The 22,442-nt window shown below is 39.9% G+C and overlaps 1 protein-coding gene across 1 annotated transcript in view; it reads left to right on the top strand.

The window, feature by feature from the left end:
- The first annotated feature begins 3,295 nt into the window (after positions 1-3,295).
- EGF (epidermal growth factor) overlaps positions 3,296-22,442 on the top strand; it is a 60,215-nt gene continuing 41,068 nt past the window's right edge. Inside the window, exons 1-5 of the mRNA XM_065665218.1 lie at positions 3,296-3,422; positions 12,627-12,758; positions 17,080-17,279; positions 18,116-18,297; positions 21,799-22,029. Coding sequence (XP_065521290.1) covers positions 3,296-3,422; positions 12,627-12,758; positions 17,080-17,279; positions 18,116-18,297; positions 21,799-22,029 — 872 coding nt within the window. The remainder of the gene's footprint in view (positions 3,423-12,626; positions 12,759-17,079; positions 17,280-18,115; positions 18,298-21,798; positions 22,030-22,442) is intronic.

Raw genomic sequence — 22,442 nt, 5'->3', positions numbered from 1 at the left:
GATGGAGGGCTATTTACTTCACAGTGTAGAAACAGTCAGAACACACTGTCCTTGAGCTAGGTAGCAGCAGAACTTTGCCAGAGGTAGAGGAGAAGACCCTCTCCATTTGAATTGCTAGCTGGTTTTTACCAGCTTTGTCAGAGCAAGCTTTCCAAAGCTAGCTAAGATAGCAGGAAGTCCAAAAGAAAAGACTAATAATGGGTATTTGTTGCTCATCGGTCTCTTGAATCAGCAGGTCAAGTTAAACTAAGTCAGTTCTCATTTGGTGAACTGGACAAATAGTTTTAAGATCATTTGAACTGATTCTGTGGTGAGCCCTACAAATGAGACTGCTGTGTTAATTTACTCTGATTTATTATATAAGTGCTAGAATAAATTTTTGTACTTAATAGCTCTAGGTGAACACAATAGTTTGTAGAAACAAGTTTGAACAACTTCTTAAATGCTAAATGACTTTAGGTGTGACGGGATTATTGTGTGCAGTACGCTCGTTTGGTGAAAAATGGTATGTTTAAAAAGTTCAGGCGTGGTACAACCTGATGCATTTCATATTTAATTGAGAACTTTCTGGCTTGGTCTAAGGGTCTTGTTCACTTTCATGTAACTTATTAACTTATTCATGTAACATCCTTAAGCCTAGATCATATTATGGGTCTCAGTGTTACTTCTGACCTGAGCTATATTTGGGTTTTGAGGGTAAAAAAAGTAATCCCACTATTAAGAGATTTTTCTTCGTTTTTAAACCATTTCTATGCTTCTAGGATAGTAAAATTAATGACTTTATTAATCACTCTTTACCTGACTGCAGTGAAAGGATCTCTTTTTCCAGAAAAGATCATTGTGGTATTGGTGAGTTAGACAGTTCTGTCTTCACTTTTACTTTAGAGAAAAATGAGAAATTCTGGTGCATGCCTCTCTTGTGTTTTGAGTAAAGGCAAAAAAGGGGAAAAGGATTGGGGGGGGGGCGTGCTGGTGGTTTAGAGATTAAGGGAGTTCAGAAACGACAGTGTGCAAATGAGAGACTAAGACAACATGGGTAAGGCATAAATTGCTTCTGGGTTTTAATAGGAAAGGGAGAGCTTATTAGTTTTGTCTCCTTCAGTGGGTTTGTCTGAGTCTGCCCTGGAAGAGGTCAGGGCTGTGCTGGGATGGCCACCCTCACAGTCTAGCAAACACTGCTGGTGGTTGCTCACAAAGAAGTGACACATTCCTTTTGAGCTGTTTAGGTTGCCAGCTCCCAGTTTGAACAGTGAAGAAAACCATGTGAGGAGGAACCGATGGCTGCAGAATTAGTAAAAAAGGTTCATGTGGAACGTACCACAGCTCGTGGGTAGGACCCTGTAATCCTAGATGGGATGGCATTATACTGTGTTTTCACACTGATTGCCCTTTTGTATTCCAGAGGACTATTTGGGGAAGCAGATGCTGTTTGGCATGAGTCTAGCCCTGCATAATTTACATTGCTGTTATTGTGTTTTATAGCATGCAGAATAGAGACTCAGTTCTGAGCAGAGTATATGGAAATGTGGCTGCCATTTGTCAGGCCAGATTTAATCAGTTGCATTAGCTGTAGCAGTGGTGAAGCAAGGAAACTAGTAGAGTGTGCCTGCACACAGGCAGAAACATCAAGAAGCTGTTGCTTTTAATGGAGCTTGGCCCAATTTATAATTAGGTTTCATGCTTATTTTCTGACAGCGCAAATCTGGACTCATCGATTCAACCAAATACTGGGTTGACAGAATTCCCAGAGATGGAACTCATACAGTTGTAGGTTACTGTCTGATGCTGCTGCTGTATCCAGCTGTTGCATTAATATTTACTTCAATATAACATTGCAGAAATTAAAAACAAAAACAAAAAAAGGGGGGGGGGGGGGGGAGAGGAGGAAGAAAAAAGTGACAGAACCAGAATGCCTCACAGTAGTTAGCCCAACAAAGCCTGGCACAGTTGACCATTTAAACACCTGCTTGAATCTCAGCAAATTCAAACTTCAGCAAATTACTTATTCTTGTGCTCTAGAGCTTTGCAGTTCTGGGCTGAAAGACTGGAAAAATGGAGGATTTTTTTCAATACTGGAAGAATTATGAGCTTGATGCACCTGGAATTTCTCTAGTTTATATACCTCAACAAAACAAGTGCAAAAGAGCACTGCATCATAACAGTAGCTTTTCACAGCACTGATGTGCGCGAATAAATGACTGTGAGACATGAGATGCAGACTCAGAAGACGTTGGCCCCATCTCGGACAGCAAGTATTTTCCTGGAAATGCAGAAGGGCCAAATTCAGACCTTAGAGAGATGGTTGCAGCTTCTTTGAAATCAGTATTACAAACGCACACCCTACATCTGAACTTCACCTTAAGCCAATTTGAATTTTCAGTTGAAATGTATCAGAGAGACCAGAAGGACTTTTTTTTTTTTCCCCGTTTTTGCATGAAATGTTTTGATGACAAAGTTTGTTTCTGGTGGTAAAACATGACAATATGAAAATGAATGCTGCTAATCACGGTTGAACAGGCATGGTATAAACCTGCCTACAGTCTCTGAGAAATAAAACTTAGCTGGCATGCTGCAGGTAGTTCTCAAGCAGGAGGGGCTGCTTTTCTAAATAGACTTTATTTATTATGTGTGGCTGGGTATCTGCATTCTGGCTCAGTTCCCTGTAGTAAGGAACTGACCACATTACTATTTGCAAACACAGGGTTCACTCAAGTGGTACTAAAAAGAGAAGAGGTGGGGCAAGCGAAGCTTTAAAAAGAAAAGAGAACTCCATCCAAGTTTGTATGCAAAAAGCAACCGCGTTTTGGAGAAGGAAAGTACCTGAAGATCTCGCTCCCTGTACTCCACTAAAGGCTGTGGTGAACAGTTTTCCAAATCTGCTGCTTTTAAGATTTAAACAGCAGCTTTGCTTGTTGCGAGGAGGTTCGCAGTGATCCTTGCTAGCGTTGCTTTTAAGCTGTGTTAATTTTGTGGCAAGGGTGTCAGGCATTTCATACTTGGCTTCCAAAAAAGAAAAAAAAAAAGAAAGAAAAGCAAGAGGGAGAGAAAACCCCCGACGTGTGTGTGGAAGAAATCTCCCAGGAATTTCTTCAAGGTTGTGGCCAGACACAGTAAGGGCTAAAGTGACAAGAAAAGCAAGGCAAAGATAAAACTTGGTATTGTGATAAGATGTCTGAGTGTAATGTAGGAGATTGCAGAAACCTTTTGGGATTACACATGCTCATCTTGCCCTGGATATGACTGAATACAGGCTAGTTTTTTTCTAGTGACAATTCAGAAAAAACCCCTCAAGATTATGTTTCTCTTCCTTGTTGCTTTTTTATCAGTGGTTTTTAAAATTGGCTTTGTCAGCCTCTCAGCTCTGCAGCACTGGAACTGTCCTAATGGCTACAGATTGAAGACTGAAAACTCTGCTTGTATAGGTAAGTTTCCTGGCCATTCACAGATTAAGAGAACTGTATTTGTATTCTCTTAATTGAACTTCATAATTTTCAAAGAGTTTCTTTGCAGATTGCTTGTGCGTTGTACTGGCAGAACTGATAAATCAGCCTCTCGATACCTTTTGCTTGTCATAATGAATAGAACTCATTTTATTTAGTTGTTCAAAAATCAGTCACTTCTCTGTGATTTTCTTTCTCAGAAAGCAGGATAAATTTTTATGTGTTCATTAAGAGATCTGAACTGTTCCCTAGTTACCAGAATTCATTGACATATCTCTATTGTGTCTGCATTTTCAGTACATGTGCATGCTCATATTCATGCTTCTGTATAGATATAATTTGTATATTGGTGTATTTTTGCATTTCTATATGCATATAGAAAGTATTTTAATAATTATGTATTATTATACACTTAGATGTGGGCTAGACAACTTTGAAAACTGTTCTTTCCATGTTTATTAGTGCATGTAGATATGCATGCTTATATTTAATAATATGTTTCATACAATACATGAATCACAGGCATTTGATACTGTAGTACTAATGTCTGAGTGAAATGTATGACTCTAATATTAGCATAATCACCTCTACTGATATGGAAGTGGTTATATTAATGGAGGTAAAATACCGGTTCCTATTCTTTGCAAAGTGTAAGGCAAAGAATGTCAGAACCCTTCTCATTATCTTGCTACCTTAAAGTCCACATTTTTTTAGAAAACCAGAGCCAATGGAGTGGGCTTTGCAGTAAGGAGATGAGGAAGCACTCTGTAAGGATTCAAGCAAACAGACCTAATACATGGAGTTAATGCTTTTGCCTTAGATTGCTTGGGCTTCAGAGGCTCTGACTCAGTTCTTGACATGATTCCAGTAAATTAATAACAGGTGCCTCCTCTGTGCATTCTGCCGAGAAATGCCATCTTGTAAGCTGAAAATACAAGTATGCATGTTAAACGGACTTGTATTGACAGAGGAGGAGCTTGGCCTTTTTTCTTGTGTGCAAATTATAAAGCTGACTGAAGGTTTATCTGAGAGCCAAACACACCTAGGGTGCTTCCACACTGATACTTCAATTCAAATGAGAAGCGTACTTCTGAAACTAATCTCCTTGCTGCCACCTCTTACTATGCTTGTCTTCACACTATGGGTCACTCTCAGTGCACACAAACTGAACTCCCTCTAGGCCAACCTAAACCAGAAATTGTTCCCATAGGAGAGCGTCTATCCTCTGCACTGTTGATGGCCGTTTGGTCTATGGGACCAGACTAGACCTGGTTCTCCACAGCCTCGACCTGAAATATATACAGTGTGCATGTCATACCTTTAGCAACTGTTAAACCTTACAGATGCAGTCCTTTGGGTCCACACCATTTGGTAATATGTACATAGCTTCCACAAGCTAACTCTGATGTACATTGGTTATGACTTCTACATTATTGGTTTGCCCAATTAAGAGCTCATGTATTACAAAAGAATCCTTCTGACACGAAGGGAATTGCTTGACTATTGTTTAAAGAGTCAAAATGCACTCTAAATACCGACATTTAAAAGGCTTCAAAGATGTATTTTTTTATTCCAGTTGACGTATTTTGCATATTGTTGTACATCACTCTTCCTCTAATAGAGACATAACCTGTCCTGCGTTATGTCTTTTCTCTTGAAAATTAGACACATTCAGGTGCTGTATGAATGGGGGCAGCTCTAGGTAAAGCACCAAAATGGAATGACAAGTAGGTCATCAGACTTTGCAAGAAATAGTAATAGAGATCTTTTGTAAGAATAATAACTCCTGTGTAGCCCAGACCATTTTTCTTTAGAGGAAGAAGGCTGCATGTTTTCACCGGAGTCTAAGAAAGATGGGTTATTTAAAGGTAACTGAGTCCTCCGTTCTGACATCGGTTTAAAATAAGTGGTTAAGTCAAGACGGCAATGACAAAAACTGCAAAAGTGCTTCCAATCTACCATAACTTGCTGATAAATGGATATGTTCATTTACCAGACTAGTCTTGTTCTGACCTCATGACCTGTCCTCCCATACTTTCTGTCTTACAAACTTTGCTGTTGTGGGCCCCTCTGAAAGGCCTCTCCTCTCTTGGCATACCAAGTCAGGATCCAAATAATCTCTCTTAAAATAGCTGTATAAAATTATGTGAGACATTTAGGGTTATATTTCATTATCCTTCCACAGGATGAGAAGGTCTTTGATCTTTGACCATCCCTAGAAATAAAAGGAACTAATTAAGAAGTGCTATTTAGCAATGTAAGAAGAGGACGACCTAGACTTTCATCCATAGTGTCAGTATGGAAAATAAATCTAGAAAAGCCTACACACTTTCCAGTAAGTGTGGCTTGTAACAATTCACTAACAGACAGCAGACACTTTCCCAGTTCATGGTAGTCCTTATGGCTGGCGAAATGCCACCACAGTCACAGGCGATAAAGAACGCTTTACAATTGGTATATTTATTACAGCTCACCAAGAATGGTCGCCAAGCCACAGTTCAGCTTGCTGTCACTGTTCACAGTTCAGTAGTATGAGTCATGTCTCCCACTCACCACTTTTATGCCCACTATTACCTTCAAAGCCTGCCTACAGCTTCCTACCACTTGCTTCCACTGCACCCTCTCTCTCACATAAGTGATGAACTAGAATATCGTAGATCCGGTCTCCTGGTCAAAGCATGACTTGTGTATCCAGCACACAGAGGAAAGGACAGGAGGAATCCGTTCCACCAAAGCATCCTTCAGTCTTACGTTTCATGTCAGAATCTCCCTTTTGCTTAATCCCCTGTAATGCAATGGTCTCTAATTAAAAAGATACCCTAGCACATCTCATCTTTCACTGATTCTATGTTGCACAGTCTGGGCTACACAGGTGTTATTATTCCTACAAGGTAATAACATGTTCAAAGTTGGTCCTGGGAAGCTTCGATTTCTGCATGCGTGGTACGCCAGAGGATGAGCCTTGTGCCTATTGGAATCAGTTGTCTGTGCCTTCCTGAAGTACTTCTTTAACAGAACTATTTTTTTATTCTCTCATGTTGTATAGACGCTTTCCCCACTCAAGACCAAAAAGTTTCCCGCGTGACACTGTTTATCTGAAGAAACCCCTGCAGCAGCCCCTTGCATTATCAGTTTTAGACTAGACATTAATGCCTGTCAGTCTCGGCCTATCCTAGGTAAAGATATTACGCTCTGGATATTGGAGGTGTACTGTGGCTTCAGGGCTGACTTTGAATAATCACTTTGTCAGTTTTAAAAACAAAGGGAGACAGTTACTAGAGGAAAAAACAAACAAACATCGATATTGTTAAAAGGTTTTTTAAGAAGGCAAAACACACCCACAAATTGAAGTTTTACCTTAAATTCCACACATCTCTACTAACTTCTGGCATTAGCTGATTAGAACTTGTCACTTCTTCAGGGCTAACATGCTGCACATTCCTGCCGAGCTACAGCCTGCAATTGAAGGTGACAACTGCAGCTATATAGGTCAGCTTTTTTGGTCAGATGCTTCTCTGTGTGTCTCAAGCTTTCCTTCATTTCTTACTGTTCACCACTCTCCTGCCATGCAGCACTGCTGATGAGGAATATTAAGTTATTCCTCTTTGTGTTACATTTTTAATTTATCTTAATTAGCTAAATCCTGGCTTCACTTTGCTCCATACAGCCTTCTGAACACATACTGTTAAAACTTCTTATGTTATATTATGTGAAATATGAAATGCCAGAACCTCAGTAACTTACAGTTATCCTTTCTTTTCAAAATTGCATAAGGAGTCGTAAGAGCCAGTGAAATGTATAACTGTGCTGTCGACCTCTGTTAAGACATACGGATAAACCTGTTGCGACCCTACTGTATCCCCCTGTATTTCAGACGAGCTGCAGCCAAGGCGTGCTTGTTTCCTTGCTTTCAGTAGCTGTCTTTCAGCTAGCTCACTTTATATTATACTGCCCTGGGGAAAGATGCTTGAAAATATTGTTACTATATAGTAGTGAGGAATTCTTGAATATGGGTCTGAGCCCAGAGACCAATTCACAAGAAGATTCCCATTGAATTCTCTGGAGATTGGATACAGCTGAATGTGGACAATTACTATCTTTAGCTGTAAAATCTTATATCAAAATAGGAAGGAGATAAATCTTTTACAAGAAGTGACAGAAGTGGTATCACACTTCACATGAAGCTTAACCCTGAACAGGGCTAAAGGGCAGACTCCAGGACCATTGGTTAATACTGTAAGACTCATCATCAGTTTTGCTCAGTAGAAAATAGAAGATATTAATATTATGTTCTGTTTTAAACAAAATTGACAACTTTCTAGTATCCAGGTTGAAACCTGATTTTAAAGGTATCTAGATGATGGTATTTGTTGATGTTTTTCAAAGAGGGCCAAGTGACAGCCTCATTAACTTCATCTTTGAAAGGCAAGCCAGTAATATTATGTTGCAAGTTACATGATCCAGAAAGCAGACATCCATTTTGTAGTTGCTAATTTACACATAGAATTTATTCTGAAGACAAAAGCCAATCTTTGTTTTGTTTTGTTTTTTTCATTTTAGTCCCCAAACCTTTGAGGTCTGAGTCCAGAAGGGTAAAAAAATCAGGACACCGTAGTCCCTTGAGATATTTTTTTACCTTTTCTTTTCAAGATATCTAAAAATGCTTTCTAAATTTTATTTCTATTTTAAATTTGATTCTACTTTACACTTGATTAAATCATATGATTGCTCTTGCTCTCATATCTGTGATATGACCACCTCTGTGGCTCTGGACTGGAATTGTTCAGGAGTTGGTAATGACCTTATTGTATTCACATTGTGGTTCTTACCATAGTATTCGAGCACTTCATAGCATCTATCTTTCAAGAATTGTGGGTGATCAGGTTGTACTTTAAACCTCATTCAAAATCAGAGAGAGAAGGTACTGAGCTGTGCCTCATCTATCTTATTGTGGCCTGCTGATAGATGGAACACGTTTTTCCATCTCTTTGAGACGCACGCTTTTAACAAAATAGATAAAAAGCATGAGCTGCTTTCTTTGTAACCCAGATGAAATTTCATGTTCAACCTTGTTGAAAAGATTATGGTGGTGGCTAGATACAGCAAATTGCATTAATTCCCAGCCCAGCTCCAAAGGAGCCAAATTTGAGTGAGGTTATTTGAATGTGTGTATCTGCACATGCATATTTTATGTATATAATGTATGTATTTGGGGCCATAATGAAAAGCAAGTTCTGGCTCACTGTGGTTTCTCTGTATCCCTGCCAGGCATACTAATGCTTCACCTTCTGCAAGCAGAGCATTTCTCAGGACTCTCTATAAAGTAGCATATTTGTATGCAAAGTCATTGAGAGCTGCCAACATCATGATGACATGATTCATCGGTTTTGCTGATTCTCAAGGCATTTTTTGCATAAAGAAGCCTTTGAGGACTGACCAGAACCTCATTCTTCCTTTCAAGGCTGGCTGTCAGGCCATTGCAGACAGCTTTTGTGTTCACTAAGCCGATTTCTTTCACAGGGTAAAGTTCCCACTGGGGGATGTGGTTGCCAGGACACGTAAAACAGCTACAGGAGGATGCAACTCCGTGCTTTGTTTTGGCACTAAGAGTGCAGGTGAAGGCACTGCTAGTTACACCTGATGGATGGTTTTATGATCAAGTTCTCCTAAACCTCAAGAAACAGCCTTCCCCTTTCCCCTTTTCTTTTCTCTTTTTTTTTTTTTTTTTTTTTGTACTTTAAGCAAAGAAGAGAGCATAGGACCCTCTTCCATTGTTAGCACCGTAAAAGCTAAATGTTCATAGTGCTGTTACATGTTTTACAATAGTGCTGTGTCTGTTGGTGTTTCCTGTTTACCTCTGGAAGGGGCATTCTCCAGTGGCTGAGCTGCCTGTCACCACTGAACCCCTCATCTTTTATTGAACTGTTATTCTTCCTCTATAGCCTTTCTTCAGCTGGGGCGATTGCTTGCTTTTCAGCATGGGTGAGAGTTGCTTTATTATGTGAACTTTGGTGGGGATGAAAATGGGCAGATCGATAACCCTGAAATCCTTTCTTCAGGAACAATTACTGGGAGGCAGTGTAAATTCTTGTAGACTGATCAATCAGCATGGTCTTTCTTGGAGAGTCAGTTTTGTACACTCATATAAAGCTAGAAAATCCATCCTGTAAATAACAGGTCATTGTACCAAGTTACCTAGGTACATAGCTCAGTAATCTGTGCTTGGTTAAAGTATGTCTTCCCAATGTGATCCTGACTTGAATATATCCACAGATGTTTTCCATACCTTCACAGTTTTTCTTGGTAGCTTGTTCCGTTAGGCAATCACACTTCCTGTTAAAATGGGAACTAAATGTTTACATCTGATTTCTCTGACTTCAGTTCTCAGCCATCAGTCGTTATTAAATCTTTCCTGCAAAAGATTATAGTGTTCTTTAGAAAATAAGGTACTTTTTCTTTATGAAGGTATTTATATACTATGATCAATCCCTCTCCCAAGCCTCTTTCTGATAATCTAAGCAGACTGAGTTCTTTAAGTGTCTCACAGAAAGGCACTTTTCCTTACCCTCAAATCACACTTTCTATCCTTGTTGTATACACTTCCTTATTTTCCAGGATCCTTTAACAACCAATATCTAAGAAGTACAAGCAGTGTGCCAATACAGTCTCAACATTGTCGTACACAGAAGTAAAATTATTTCTCCACTGTCATTCATTTCTCCTGTGTTTATATGTGTTGTGATTTGAATTTTCTTGCCCAGTAACATGCTAAGAGGTCACTTTTCTGTCCAGTATGAACACAATCTGTAGGTCAGACCTACCTTTCTTATTCTTATTTAATGTACTCTTTATTGATCAAATAATAGTTCTCTCATCAGTGTTTCACATTGCTCTCTGTCTTTAGCAATGCTGCATCTACACAGTCGCCTTTATCACTCAGACTTGTGATTTCCTTATAGGAATAATATCAGGTTTATTTAACAAGCTACTATTGTCATAAAAGTATATTGACTGACATAAACTACACTGTAGCCTTTATCGACACAGTCTTGTACCTAGTTTTGTACTGGTGACCAGATCAGATTAGCTGTCCAGCTTAGTCAGCCAGTTACTCCCTTTGAAAACCAGTGCTTCAAGGAGAGATGCAAACACTGTCCATACCTGCAGACTCCTTCAGGTCTCCACTGCTACTGACAGCAGCTGTGACAATGAGCTGAGGTCACGAAAGCCCTCCTGTATGGGCTGTCAAAGAGCTCTTCTGTTTAAAACACATACAGGCAATGTTAGTCAGAAGTAGCTAGTTTTAAATTGGCAACCTGGAGCTCTTGGTTTCTGTAGGCCATTAACAAACTTCTAAGATAGTCAAACCTTTCGAGAGGGGATTTGGAGGAGTTACTCTTTTAATGCGGTGGAGAATGGCATGTACATCACTAGTGTGTGTGGGAAAATATGCTCCTGAAAGCCGATTGCTTGAAGAAGATTGTGGGTTAGAGTGCTTTATGGAATTAAGTTGCTGAAAATGCTTCTGCTTTACCTTCATAATCTGTTCAACAGAAATCAGTTGCATGTGCTCTGATTACGTTTCATACATTGTCAAATTAGTTCATCTGCTATGTGGAACATAAGATTGTGGAAGAACTCTGAAAACAATTTGGAAACGTCACTTAGTCTGTACAGACACATTAGGTGGCTGTAAATTATTAACATTCTTATGGACAACTTTGATACCTGACGCACAAGAAGCCCAAAAACATTTTCTGCTACACGTAGGTTTTTAAAGGGGTTAAAGAAGCAAGGTTCCCAGACCCATGGGGTACCAGAAATCTGGTTGCTTGTCTTTCCCTAGAAATTTAATTCAAATTGCTGGTGTGAGCTGGTTAAACTGCAGTTCCTTGTAGTTATCATGAGGTACCATTTCTGACCTTCTTTGAACTAGGGGAATCCTCATCTAATTCTCCTCCTGAAATACTGTGGTAATTTGCACTTGATTCAAATGAACATCTTGGATAAGTTACCCATGGAGAAGCATTTCCATTGCCCTAAATGCTTCATAAGGAATACAGGGAAAAAAAATATTGTTGTGAGCTATCCTTGGAATAAATCAATACATACATGTAGTTTTGGCTATGAATCAATGTCCTTTAGTGACTTAATCAATCAAATGTGTCCCTTGAAAATAATTTGTATTCTTTTTTACTCCTGTCTGTGCAAAGTCAGATGATAAAACTCAGAACAAAAGTTACTGACATCAAATAGAATGTGGGGAAGGAAAAAGCTGCTTTTTATAGCAACCCTCACAGTGGTTATATATAAGAAATATACCAGGATGTGGTACTGTCAAATGCCAAGCACCTCAGGAAGTTACTATCAGATGCATTTGTTTTCAGTAGGAACTGAAATTTATCTGAATTTTCTAGGACAGTCATCCATGGTAACACCAAAGGGGTTAATTTCTTTCCTATTAGTGCAAAATATGCTCTTCAGTGGTGACCTTTCTCTGAAAAATAAAGTCCTTAATTTAGGACTTAATTGTTACTGCCTCAACTCCTGATAAAACATCATAAATATATTAAGTATCTTTTAATTCCCAAAGCCTCTAACTTACTTTACCAGTTAAAAGCCCAGTTTCCAATTAATTTGCTTGTTGCCTTGGCTTGGGCTCGTTGCTCTCAGAATACTGTGGGGGTTTTGGTGTTTTGTATGTGTGTTTGAGATCTGGCTCAAACCAAAATGAGCTCACTGTGGAACTCAGTGCTGTGGCGGCCTGTTTGCTGTTTTGCTATTTCCTGAAGTTTGGTAATTTGTTGGCAAAATTATTACTGTGGAAAGAGAGTAAAGATAAAATGAAGCAGCTGCAGGCAGCATTTGCATAGCAAATGATAATGCAAGTCACAGTAACAGAGAACAAGTCAAGTCTGTTCCCTGTGTTTGGGCAATCAGAGACCAGAGTGCCCAGAAACCAGGAGAATGGTAATTTCCTTGGACACTCTTTTAATGAAAAATAAAATCGCTGTGCTTGTGACAATGGACAAAACAGTAATTCTGATACTAATGCATAAAACAATACAGCCATCCTTTCCTTTTTTAATGAAGACATATTAAATTCTTTGACCAATTTATTATGTCAAGGGTATTCTTTCTCTTTGCTAGCTGAATTTTCTTCATCCGTTTAACAATGTGTTTCAGATATTGATGAATGCCTTGAAGGTGGTTTGGGAACCTGTGGCCAAACCTGTATCAATGTTCCAGGGTCCTACATCTGCTCCTGTTTGCCTGGCTACACTTTGGACATTGACAAAAGGTCTTGCTATGTAAATGGTAAGGTAATTTTCTCTTTTATTAACTAAAAAAGAGCTTTAGACATTTAGGTAGCATTATTATTCTAGGAGAACCATGACTGGCTGGTCCCTGCTCACAGTGGCTGGGGTGCTCTTTTTCACTGATGGAAAACTGCCTCTTGTACTGTGTAGATAAATGGCAAGGCCAAAGTGGGTGCCACAGAAGAGTGATGATGAAGAATGGAAAGTATGATGGTGGGAAGATGAATGAACATATGTAAACAAACAAATAAAACTAAACAATGACTTCCAGTTTAGTAGACACACTCTCTCCGTGTGCTCAGAGCTGTAAACTCTCTTATCTCATCCTTACTACTTCTAGGAAAATGCAGCGGTACATAAGATTTTGCTACCTTTGCCTCTTTCAATCTCTTGTTGTTGATGTCTTTCCAGTGTGCTTAGGTTATAGGGGCAGTGCTGTGAAATCAAAGGCAGGAATTTTTGGCTTGGTCCATTAGCAGTTTCTTAATAAAAATGAATGCTACTGTGAGTACTTTCTAGTCCTTGCTCTGTTCTGAATGTATAAATAGTTTTTGATGTGTAAGAAGCATTTAAATGTTAAAAATTTTTAGCCTTTTGAAGAGGAGAATATACAGAGTGGCCTTTGAATAACCTTAATTTTGTCCTCAACATATGCTACCTAGGGAAAAAAATCTAGTTGGATTTTATTGACTGGTTTAATACTATGTCGCATCTAGAGTACAATGTGTGAGGGCTACGAAGTTCACCTCTTGCCTCTCCTCCTGGGTTTCCTGAATGTTTGGTTTTGGTTCTTTCCTGGGATATGTTACAGCTCCCTTCTGATCCAGGAGCACTGGTTTTCTTTTTCTGGCTGATTTTTACCTGGGACTCTTGTGAATGCAAAGATACGATCTGACAGGGCATGTTTCTGACCTAGGAAGTAGGAGGTGTACTTGAGTCCCTGTGTATGTAGGCTCTGGGACTATGAACATGACCAAAAGTGTTCTGCGCAGCTCCCAAATTAGTGCCAACACAATCACTTTAGTCAACTCCTAGAGTCATCATTGGCAGAAACACATGACTCACAAAGATAAATAGATTTTTTTTAATGAACTTTTTTTTGAACTGAAGTGAAACCAAACATGTTACCTTCCCCCAGAGTGATATTTCTGCACAAGTATCTTTCAAAGGACAATCCTACCTTAATATTTGAGGACTTCAACTTTTTTTGAATGTTATTACTGACATTTGTAGCACCAGGAGAAAGTGACTGATGGTTCAGGAGACGCTGTGATGGATAAAGAACTTTTATGTTAGGTATAAACCTTCCTGTAGGGGGTACAGTAAGTGAAATACCCTTGTGTTTTAAAGACAGGAAGCTCTTTAATGCGTGTGTTGTTTACCCGTCAATTAAACCCTTGATAAAATTAAGATGCAAATCTGACTGGTGCCTCTGCAATAAAAGTTTGGTTGTTCGGTCCTTAATCCATTTGCAACCATCGTTCACAGGTGCCTGATAGGAAATTCAAAGAGTGGAAAGGACAAAACCAAAGTATATAAATGCTCTTAGTCAACTAATTGGCAAAAATGCAGGCAGTACAGATGCCAAATTCCTGAGATAAATCAACCTTGCTGCACTTCACCGTTCATTTACCATTTACGTAACACAAGTCTTCATAGTTTAAATATTCTCACATGGGGTTGCTCAGTGCGAATAGCAGCAGAAAAATGGAGTCACTAAAATCCTAGAAGCAGCTGTTATAACTGAGTGATAGCTTGAAAATTTAAAATGCAGCAGTCTGTTAGTATAAAAACAAAATTGTAAGCAGGAGAAAATGGCATCTTGGGTGCTTGTCCTCCAAGAACTTCCTTCACTTGGAGAAATCAAAATTGGTCTCATTTCTCTGCTGTGAAAGGGGTTGAATCAAACAACCTTGCAATCATAATGAAGCTGGAGCATCTGGCTAAAATTTGTACAGGTAACGTCTGTTGAGTTTAAAGCCCCAGGTTTCATACTAATAATAAAAATATTTAGTTAAAAGTTTGCTAAACTGGCCAATAAAAAAGAGTTTAATTTTCAAAGATAAACGTGCAAGAAAACTTATGAAAATGTACCTTTGAGTCTCTGATTGCATCCTTACCTGATAAATAGAGGGTTGCTTCTGCAATGCAGGAAGATCAATTAAACAAGTCATTGCACAGGCTTGAAAGCTGTCATTCTGTTGGTTCTCTATCAATAATCGCATTTCACTGTTACTTGGTCAGAGCATTACTTGTATACCATGATCTGTTGTTTCAAAGCAACTGTGTTAGAAACCCCCACCATTCTCACCGCAATCAGATTTCTTTGAATGCCGTTGTTAGTAAATTAAGGAGCAGGCTGTATACCCTCATTTTTTTTTCATATATATATATATATAAGTGCTTCTTTTTAAAATGAAGGCTAATTGTGACTGGTCACATAAAAACTCATTTCCTCTGCTATACACTTGATAGACATCCATGATACTCAAATTGCCTAAATGAAAACCATTGTGGTTTAGAAATGCAGTTAAGGTTCCTAGGGTAATATTAACCTTGCTCTGTGGTGAAACCCCAAAAATAACAAAGAAACTTAATAAAACACAGTGGGATTGAGTGCACCCTCAGCAAGTTTGCTGATGACACCAAGCTGTGTGGTCCGGTTGATACGCTGGAGGGAAGGAATGCCATCCAGAGGGACCTTGACACGCTTGTGAGGTTGGCTGATGCCAACCTCATGAAGTTCAACCATGACAAGTGCAAGGTCCTACACCTGGGTCGGAGCAATCCCAGGCACAGCTACAGACTGGGCAAAGAAGACATTCAGAGCGGCCCTGCGGAGAAGGACTTGGGGGTGCTGGTCGATGAGAAAATGAACATGGGCCGGCTTCAGTGTGCGCTCGCAGCCCAGAAAGCCAACCGTATCCTGGGCTGCATCAAAAGGAGCGTGACCAGCAGGTCGAAGGAGGTGATCCTGCCCCTCTACTCTGCTCTTGTGAGACCTCACCTGGAGTATTGTGTGCAGTTCTGGTGTCCTCAACATAAAAAGGACATGGAACTGTTGGAACAAGTGCAGAGGAGGGCCACGAGGATGATCAGGAGACTGGAGCACCTCCTGTATGAAGACAGGCTGAGGAAGTTGGGGCTGTTCAGCCTGGAGAAGAGAAAGCTGCGTGCGGACCTCATAGCAGCCTTCCAGTACCTGAAGGGGGCCTACAGGGATGCTGGGGAGGGACTCTTCATCAGGGACTGTAGTGACAGGATGAGGGGTAACGGGTTAAAACTTAAACAGGGGAAGTTTAGATTGGATATAAGGAGGGAATTCTTTCCTGTTAGTGTGGTGAGGCACTGGAATGGGTTGCCCAAGGGGGTTGTGAGTGCTCCATCCCTGGCAGTGTTCAAGGCCAGGTTGGATGAAGCCTTGGGTGGCATGGTTTAGTGTGAGGTGTCCCTGTCCATGGCAGGGGGGCTGGAACTAGATGATCTTGAGGTCCTTTCCAACCCTAACTATTCTATGATTCTATGATAATGTAATCTGCAGCCCCAATCATTCTGTCCGACTAATTATACTTCCATACTTACTACCTGGTTTTAAGGCTACATTAAGACTATTTGGACCATCCTTGTTGCTCATCACTTTCAACCTTAGTTAGATTTCTAGAGCATAGGGCATAATTGGAGCGCCTTTCATTTTAACACTTTTTTGCTATCTTACTGATACTCTCTTACCCTTCACTCAATATGAATATAGTTTTTGTCTGGAACAAGTAGTTGGTGTTGAGCTGTACGAGTTTTATGCATAGATCTTCTGGTTTCCTTCAGCCGTCTGCATCACAAGAATCTTCCACAGACTCTTGCTTCATCCTTTGCCCTGTCTTGGGATTTTCAATTTCCCTGTTTGGATAGCTAAATTGAGACTCCAACCCACCTGTCTGTGGTAAATTGTTGCTATTGCGCAATAGTTGAATGCAGTCTTCAACTTAGGGATGCATCCATGGCATAATTCTTGCAACCTCTGTAGGCAAGCATACAGTGGTTCTTCTGACCTTAGACTAGGCTGTAGGTTTTGCCATTACTGGCTAACAGACACTGCAATCTCAGTTTCATGACTCAGATTTTTGACCTAAATTTCAGCATTAAATTTGAAAGGACCATTAAATTTATGTTGTATTGGTTCTCTGAGATATGCCTAGAAAGTTATCGTTAAAATACAAGAGAGATGGTTAGATCCTGAACTTTCTCTTTGGCTGGTAAAATACTGATGAGAATTTAATGCAGCAAAAATAAAATGCTTATCCATTAATTGGTCTCTTTTGCAGACCCTGCCCCATTCCTACTTTTTAGCCATGGAAATTCCATCTTTAGAATTGACACTGAAGGGACCAATCATGAAAGATTGGTGACCGATACAGGTCAGTCAACGCTTACGGATTTTCATTATACAGAAGAGAAAGTGTATTGGGTAGACTCTGAAAGGCAACTACTTCAAAGAATTCACCTGAATGGCACAAAACAAGAGGTAAAGTAATAAGTTTTCTGGAATTCTCCAAGTTAGGGGGCATAAAACCCTCTGTGGAAACCACCTGCTCTTTAGGTACAATGCTGCCATTCCTGTTCATTGATTAGCACTTCAGACTTATTTAATACCTTTTGTTGTTGTAATGTTATGTTCCTGAATCTAGGCTATTTTACTGGCATTTAGAATACATTTAGTATTTTCTGTGGAAAGTTGAAGGGGTGTTAAAAATGAAGGAGAGGAAACTCAGACAAACTAAAGCTTTGAAGACAATAGTGTTTCTAGCATTCTTAAATTAATCCATGGCATTACGGAAGTTTGTCTTCCAGATTACTGTAACTCAAACTAGCACAAATGCTATGAGAAGAATGTGCTTGAATTCCTACTAATTTTTTCTCAAACCTTCTATTGGTTTCTATAGTTGCATAAATGCTTCTTTTAGCACTTCATCCTTTGTTCAGAAAAAGCCATACAGTTCATTGCATCTGCCTGATTAAGAAGGGCTGACAGGCTGCTGTGGCTGAACTTTAACGCTGGGAGAGCCTTCTTTTGTTTGAGATTGCCAGGGTTTGTGTACCCATGTGGAGTCTTCACTGATGTATTTTACATTGATTTTTAGGGATCAGTGTCCAGCAACAGTCTGTTAGGAGGTTTTTCATCTGTAACTGTACAGGTCTTGGTATTTCGTAGTGTGCCAAATGCAAGAAGTTGTAGCTAAAAGGTTAGCCCAGTGTAGTTCTCATGGGGAAAAGTTTTTCTGGCACTCCATTCCTTGAAAGTGTAGTTTAGGGTAATCATTGGGATGCTTCTTGTTGTCAACTTTTTTCTTTTGTTTACAGAGGCTATGTTACATAGACAAAGGCATTTCAGGGTTTGCTATTGACTGGGTAAATCAAGACATTTTCTGGGCCAATAGACAGAAAGCAACCATAGAAGCAACAGACATGAATGGGAAGAAACGAAGAGTTCTTCTGAGAGGTGCTGGTCGTCCCACAAGGATTACCATCGATGCTGAGCAAAGGTAATTTTAACTAGGTTAGTAGTTTTAATTGAAATGGACTTGAAGTATGCAAAGTACTATGACTGTGGTTTATAGGCTGCTGGGCTAATCTGTGCACAGTGTTTTATCTATAGTCAAATACCTCCCTGAACTTTGACAAAAGATAAAAGATTAATAAGCATATAAGAGATAAATAGAGAAGTGTGTGAGAAATGCCCTCTGAAGTCTAATGCAGAATCTATACCTCTTGGTCATCAGGGAAAATTTTGCTAGTGAGGAGAGCTGAGGCAAAAGATGCATTGCTTGTTCTTTCTCAGAGTCAGCAAAATTTCAAGGCAGAGAAAGCAGGAAAGCCGAGAGCAGCAAAGGGGAATGATGCCTGCAAATGCTGGGAGTCCCTTTTGCTCCAGACTTGGCACACTTAGAATATAAATTGGTGTACTTTCTGAGAAGAAAATCTAAGCTGAAAGCTGCACTCCTGTCTCTCCTGTCTCTTTGTCAGTTGCTCTGAGTATTGGTTCTGAATCTACCATTGATGCTTTCTGTCACTAGTGATTTGGCCTTCATGGAAATGCTTCTTTCAGCTTCAAGCATTTTACACTGAGAACCATACTCACATGAGATGTTTGGCCACCTGTGAGTTATCAGTGTGAGTTGTCGCAGTGGTCTCCCTATGATAATTTTTCTTTACACATAAGCCTCTTCCATTAAAGTTGCAAAGATAAAAGCTTTAGAAGACTTTGAGATGCTTCTGTTCTTTACAGCAAAAACGTGTTTTTGTTGCCACTCCTAATTCATGGTAAAGTTGCTCAGCAGTGTGTGAAACTCTTTTAATATTAAAGGTTTTGTGTCCTTTCCTAGAACATTTATACGTAAACCAGTCTTCTAATGCCAGGAGCATTACTAGTATTCTTTGGAGTCGTGTCACTTGGGTGAGAATTAAAGGCCTGAACAGCAGTATATGTATTTATAATATTTTCTGATTTGCTATTAAATGTAGTATTTTCCAGTCTTCAAAATATTCAGAAATCATCAAAACCATTGTCAAATGCCAGCAAAATATGCTACAAATAGCATTATAGGGAAATATTTGCTGAAGTTATGCAAAAGTCTGGGGAGACACAAGTGCGTATATTCACCTAGGTGTGATTCACCATGCATAAAAGCTGAACTCATAGAATCATAGAATCATAGAATGGTTAGGGTTGGAAAGGACCTCAAGATCATCTAGTTCCAAACCCCCTGCCATGGGCAGGGACACCTCACACTAAACCATCCCACCCAAGGCTTCATCCAACCTGGCCTTGAACACTGCCAGGGATGGAGCACTCACAACCCCCCTGGGCAACCCATTCCAGTGCCTCACCACACTAACAGGAAAGAATTCCCTCCTTAGATCCAATTTAAACTTCCCCTGTTTAAGTTTTAACCTGTTACCCCTCGTCCTGTCACTACAGTCCCTGATGAAGAGTCCCTTCCCCGCATCCCTATAGGCCCCCTTCAGATACTGGAAGGCTGCTATGAGGTCTCCACGGAGCCTTCTCTTCTCCAGGCTGAACAGCCCCAACTTCCTCGGCCTGTCTTCATACGGGAGGTGCTCCAGTCTCCTGATCATCGTCGTGGCCCTTCTCTGGACTTGTTCCAGCAGTTCCGTGTCCTTTTCATGTTGAGGACACCAGAACTGCACACAGTACTCCAAGTGAGGTCTCACAAGACCAGAGTAGATGGGCAGGATCACCTCTTTCGACCTGCTGGTCACGCTCCTTTTGATGCAGCCCAGGATACAGTTGGCTTTCTGGGCTGCGAGCGCACACTGAAGCTGGCTCATGTTCAGTTTCTCATCAACCAACACCCCCAAGTCCTTCTCCGCAGGGCTGCTCTGAATCTCTTCTCTGCCTAACCTGTAGCTGTGCCTGGGATTGCTCCGACCCAGGTGTAGGACCTTGCACTTGTCATGGTTGAACTTCATAAGGTTGGCATCAGCCCACCTCACAAGCGTGTCAAGGTCCCTCTGGATGGCATCCCTTCCCTCCAGCATATCCTTACAGGGAGGTTAGTAAGGCAGTAATAACCTGTAATTTTCTGTCCCTACACTGATTTACAAAAGTTGTGCATAGGGACTATAGCCACCCTGGTTTCTTAGTTTCCTTGTCTGTAAAAATTGCATCCTAGCATTTGAACTCTGAACTTCCTGAGTACTGCTGTTTATTAAATAACAGGTGCTACAGAAATGCAAACAGCTATTAATTGTCTAAAAATGGCAGTATAAATTTAGAGTGTCTTTCTGGAACACGTTTTCCCTTATACATTAGTAATCTATGATAACTGTGAGGAAACTATGAGACTATGTAACAGTGCAGAAAAGCTGTGAGGCAGGGGTTGATTCTTCCTGCTGGTTTAGTATAGCCCTTGCCAGTGAGATCTAATCCATTTTAGAGCCTTTAACAAATTATTATTCTAAGCATAGTGAGGATGGCTTTATGCAACCTTGTTTTGTACATAGAAATTCTGTAATTTTGTGAAGACAAGGCAAAATGATGATATTTCTTGGAATTTTTGTGCAAAAGAAACCCAAAGAAAAAATCTAAATCCAAACATTAAAAAATTAAGTATCCATGAATGAGGGATAACTTGCTATTTTGGAAGAACTGTTGCTAACCTTAGTCACATGGGTAAATCTGGGTTCTAATCCATTAATAACTTGACATATAAGTAGCTTCAGTGCATGACTGGTTTGAGTATTGAAGTTGCATTTTGACTCTGTCTTAATTTAATAACAGCGTAGACTGGCTGCTATAACCAGCAGGAACGTAGAAAGAAACAAGAACAATAATAGAAATGGTATTTTTAAGTTAAGCACTTAAGTGGTATGTTCAACTAGAGTTTCTGGAGATTCCTCCCCAGAGGCAGGGGGCAATGAGAATCTGCCTGAGACATGCCTTTCCACAAGTCTGCATGAGTTCCCCTTAGAATGAAGAGCTAGTTCCAGTTTCTTTCTCTGACCATATGTTGGAACAAAGCAGAGAGACAGGCGATAGTACATAGTAGTTAAGCTGGGCTGATTCCTGCTTGACCTACATGAGAGAAAATTCTAGGATCTCATTGCTTCCTGAACAATCTCCTGAACAGCCATACAGTCTCTGATAGAAACGTATTTATTAAAATAAGAACACAATGGTAACAAAACGTCAGTGGTACCATAGCTTCTGTTAAACAGACAACGCTTTGTTGTCAAAAATTATTTCAAGTCTAAATAGAGCTATGTTAAGGGAAGATCCTGAAATAGGTGAGTATGTATTAAGGAATTCCTTTATTTTATTATTAGTTTTGGTTCTGAAAGCGTTGTGGTAAGACTGAAGAATTCTGTATACAGGAACAACTGAAAATTGGTATGTAGCAGTGATGTGATCTTGCAGCTGTGGTTATTTAGTTTATTTTGGTGATTTTTTTTATTGTTTAGGGGTTTTTGTGTGTTTTTGTTTGTTTGTTCTTTTCCTCCAAATATGCTTCTCTTGCTTGCAGGCTATTATTTTGGTCTTCAGATGGTACTGTTTCAAGCGTACATCGACTGTCTCTCAGTAGAAGTGATGTGAGAAGTGTTTTAAGAACTACAGAAAAAATAAAGGCAATCTCACTAGATCTGGTTGACAGAAGGCTCTACTGGATCCAACATGACCATGGGAAAGACATTTCCCACATTGGATCATGTGACTATGATGGCAGAGCTGTTCGTTTGCTCAAAAACTCTGTCCGGTGAGTTTTCCTTAGCTTGTCAGAAAGAAAAGACTCATTTCCTGGGGATGTATGAAAGCTCTCTTCCTCATTCTCCCTTTCATTTTGTCAGTTCATAACGCAGGAGGATGTATAAAGTGTAGTGCAAATGGCCTGTAACTGTAAATCTACAACTTCTGGTAGGAACATCGAAAAAAGTCACTGTTGTAAGGATAATACTGCCACTCAGTACTTTCCATCTTCCAAGCTTTTAGCAAATGATAACTACTTAATCCTTAGAAATCCTCTCTGAGTGTTTATTAGTGGCCATTTTATGCAGATAGGGAAGCCGAAAGCAGAGATTAAATTATTTGTCCAAGGTCACAGTGGGTGAGCTCAGGTGTCTGAGCTGTGCTCAAGAGAGTGAGCTAGATCAAGCCCTTCCTATCCTCCTC

The sequence above is a fragment of the Lathamus discolor genome, chromosome 1, assembly GCF_037157495.1.
Source record: "Lathamus discolor isolate bLatDis1 chromosome 1, bLatDis1.hap1, whole genome shotgun sequence".
NCBI lineage: Eukaryota > Metazoa > Chordata > Aves > Psittaciformes > Psittacidae > Lathamus > Lathamus discolor.
The sequence above is the reverse complement of the archived record's forward strand: the minus strand, read 5'-3'. Positions and strand labels throughout refer to the sequence as shown.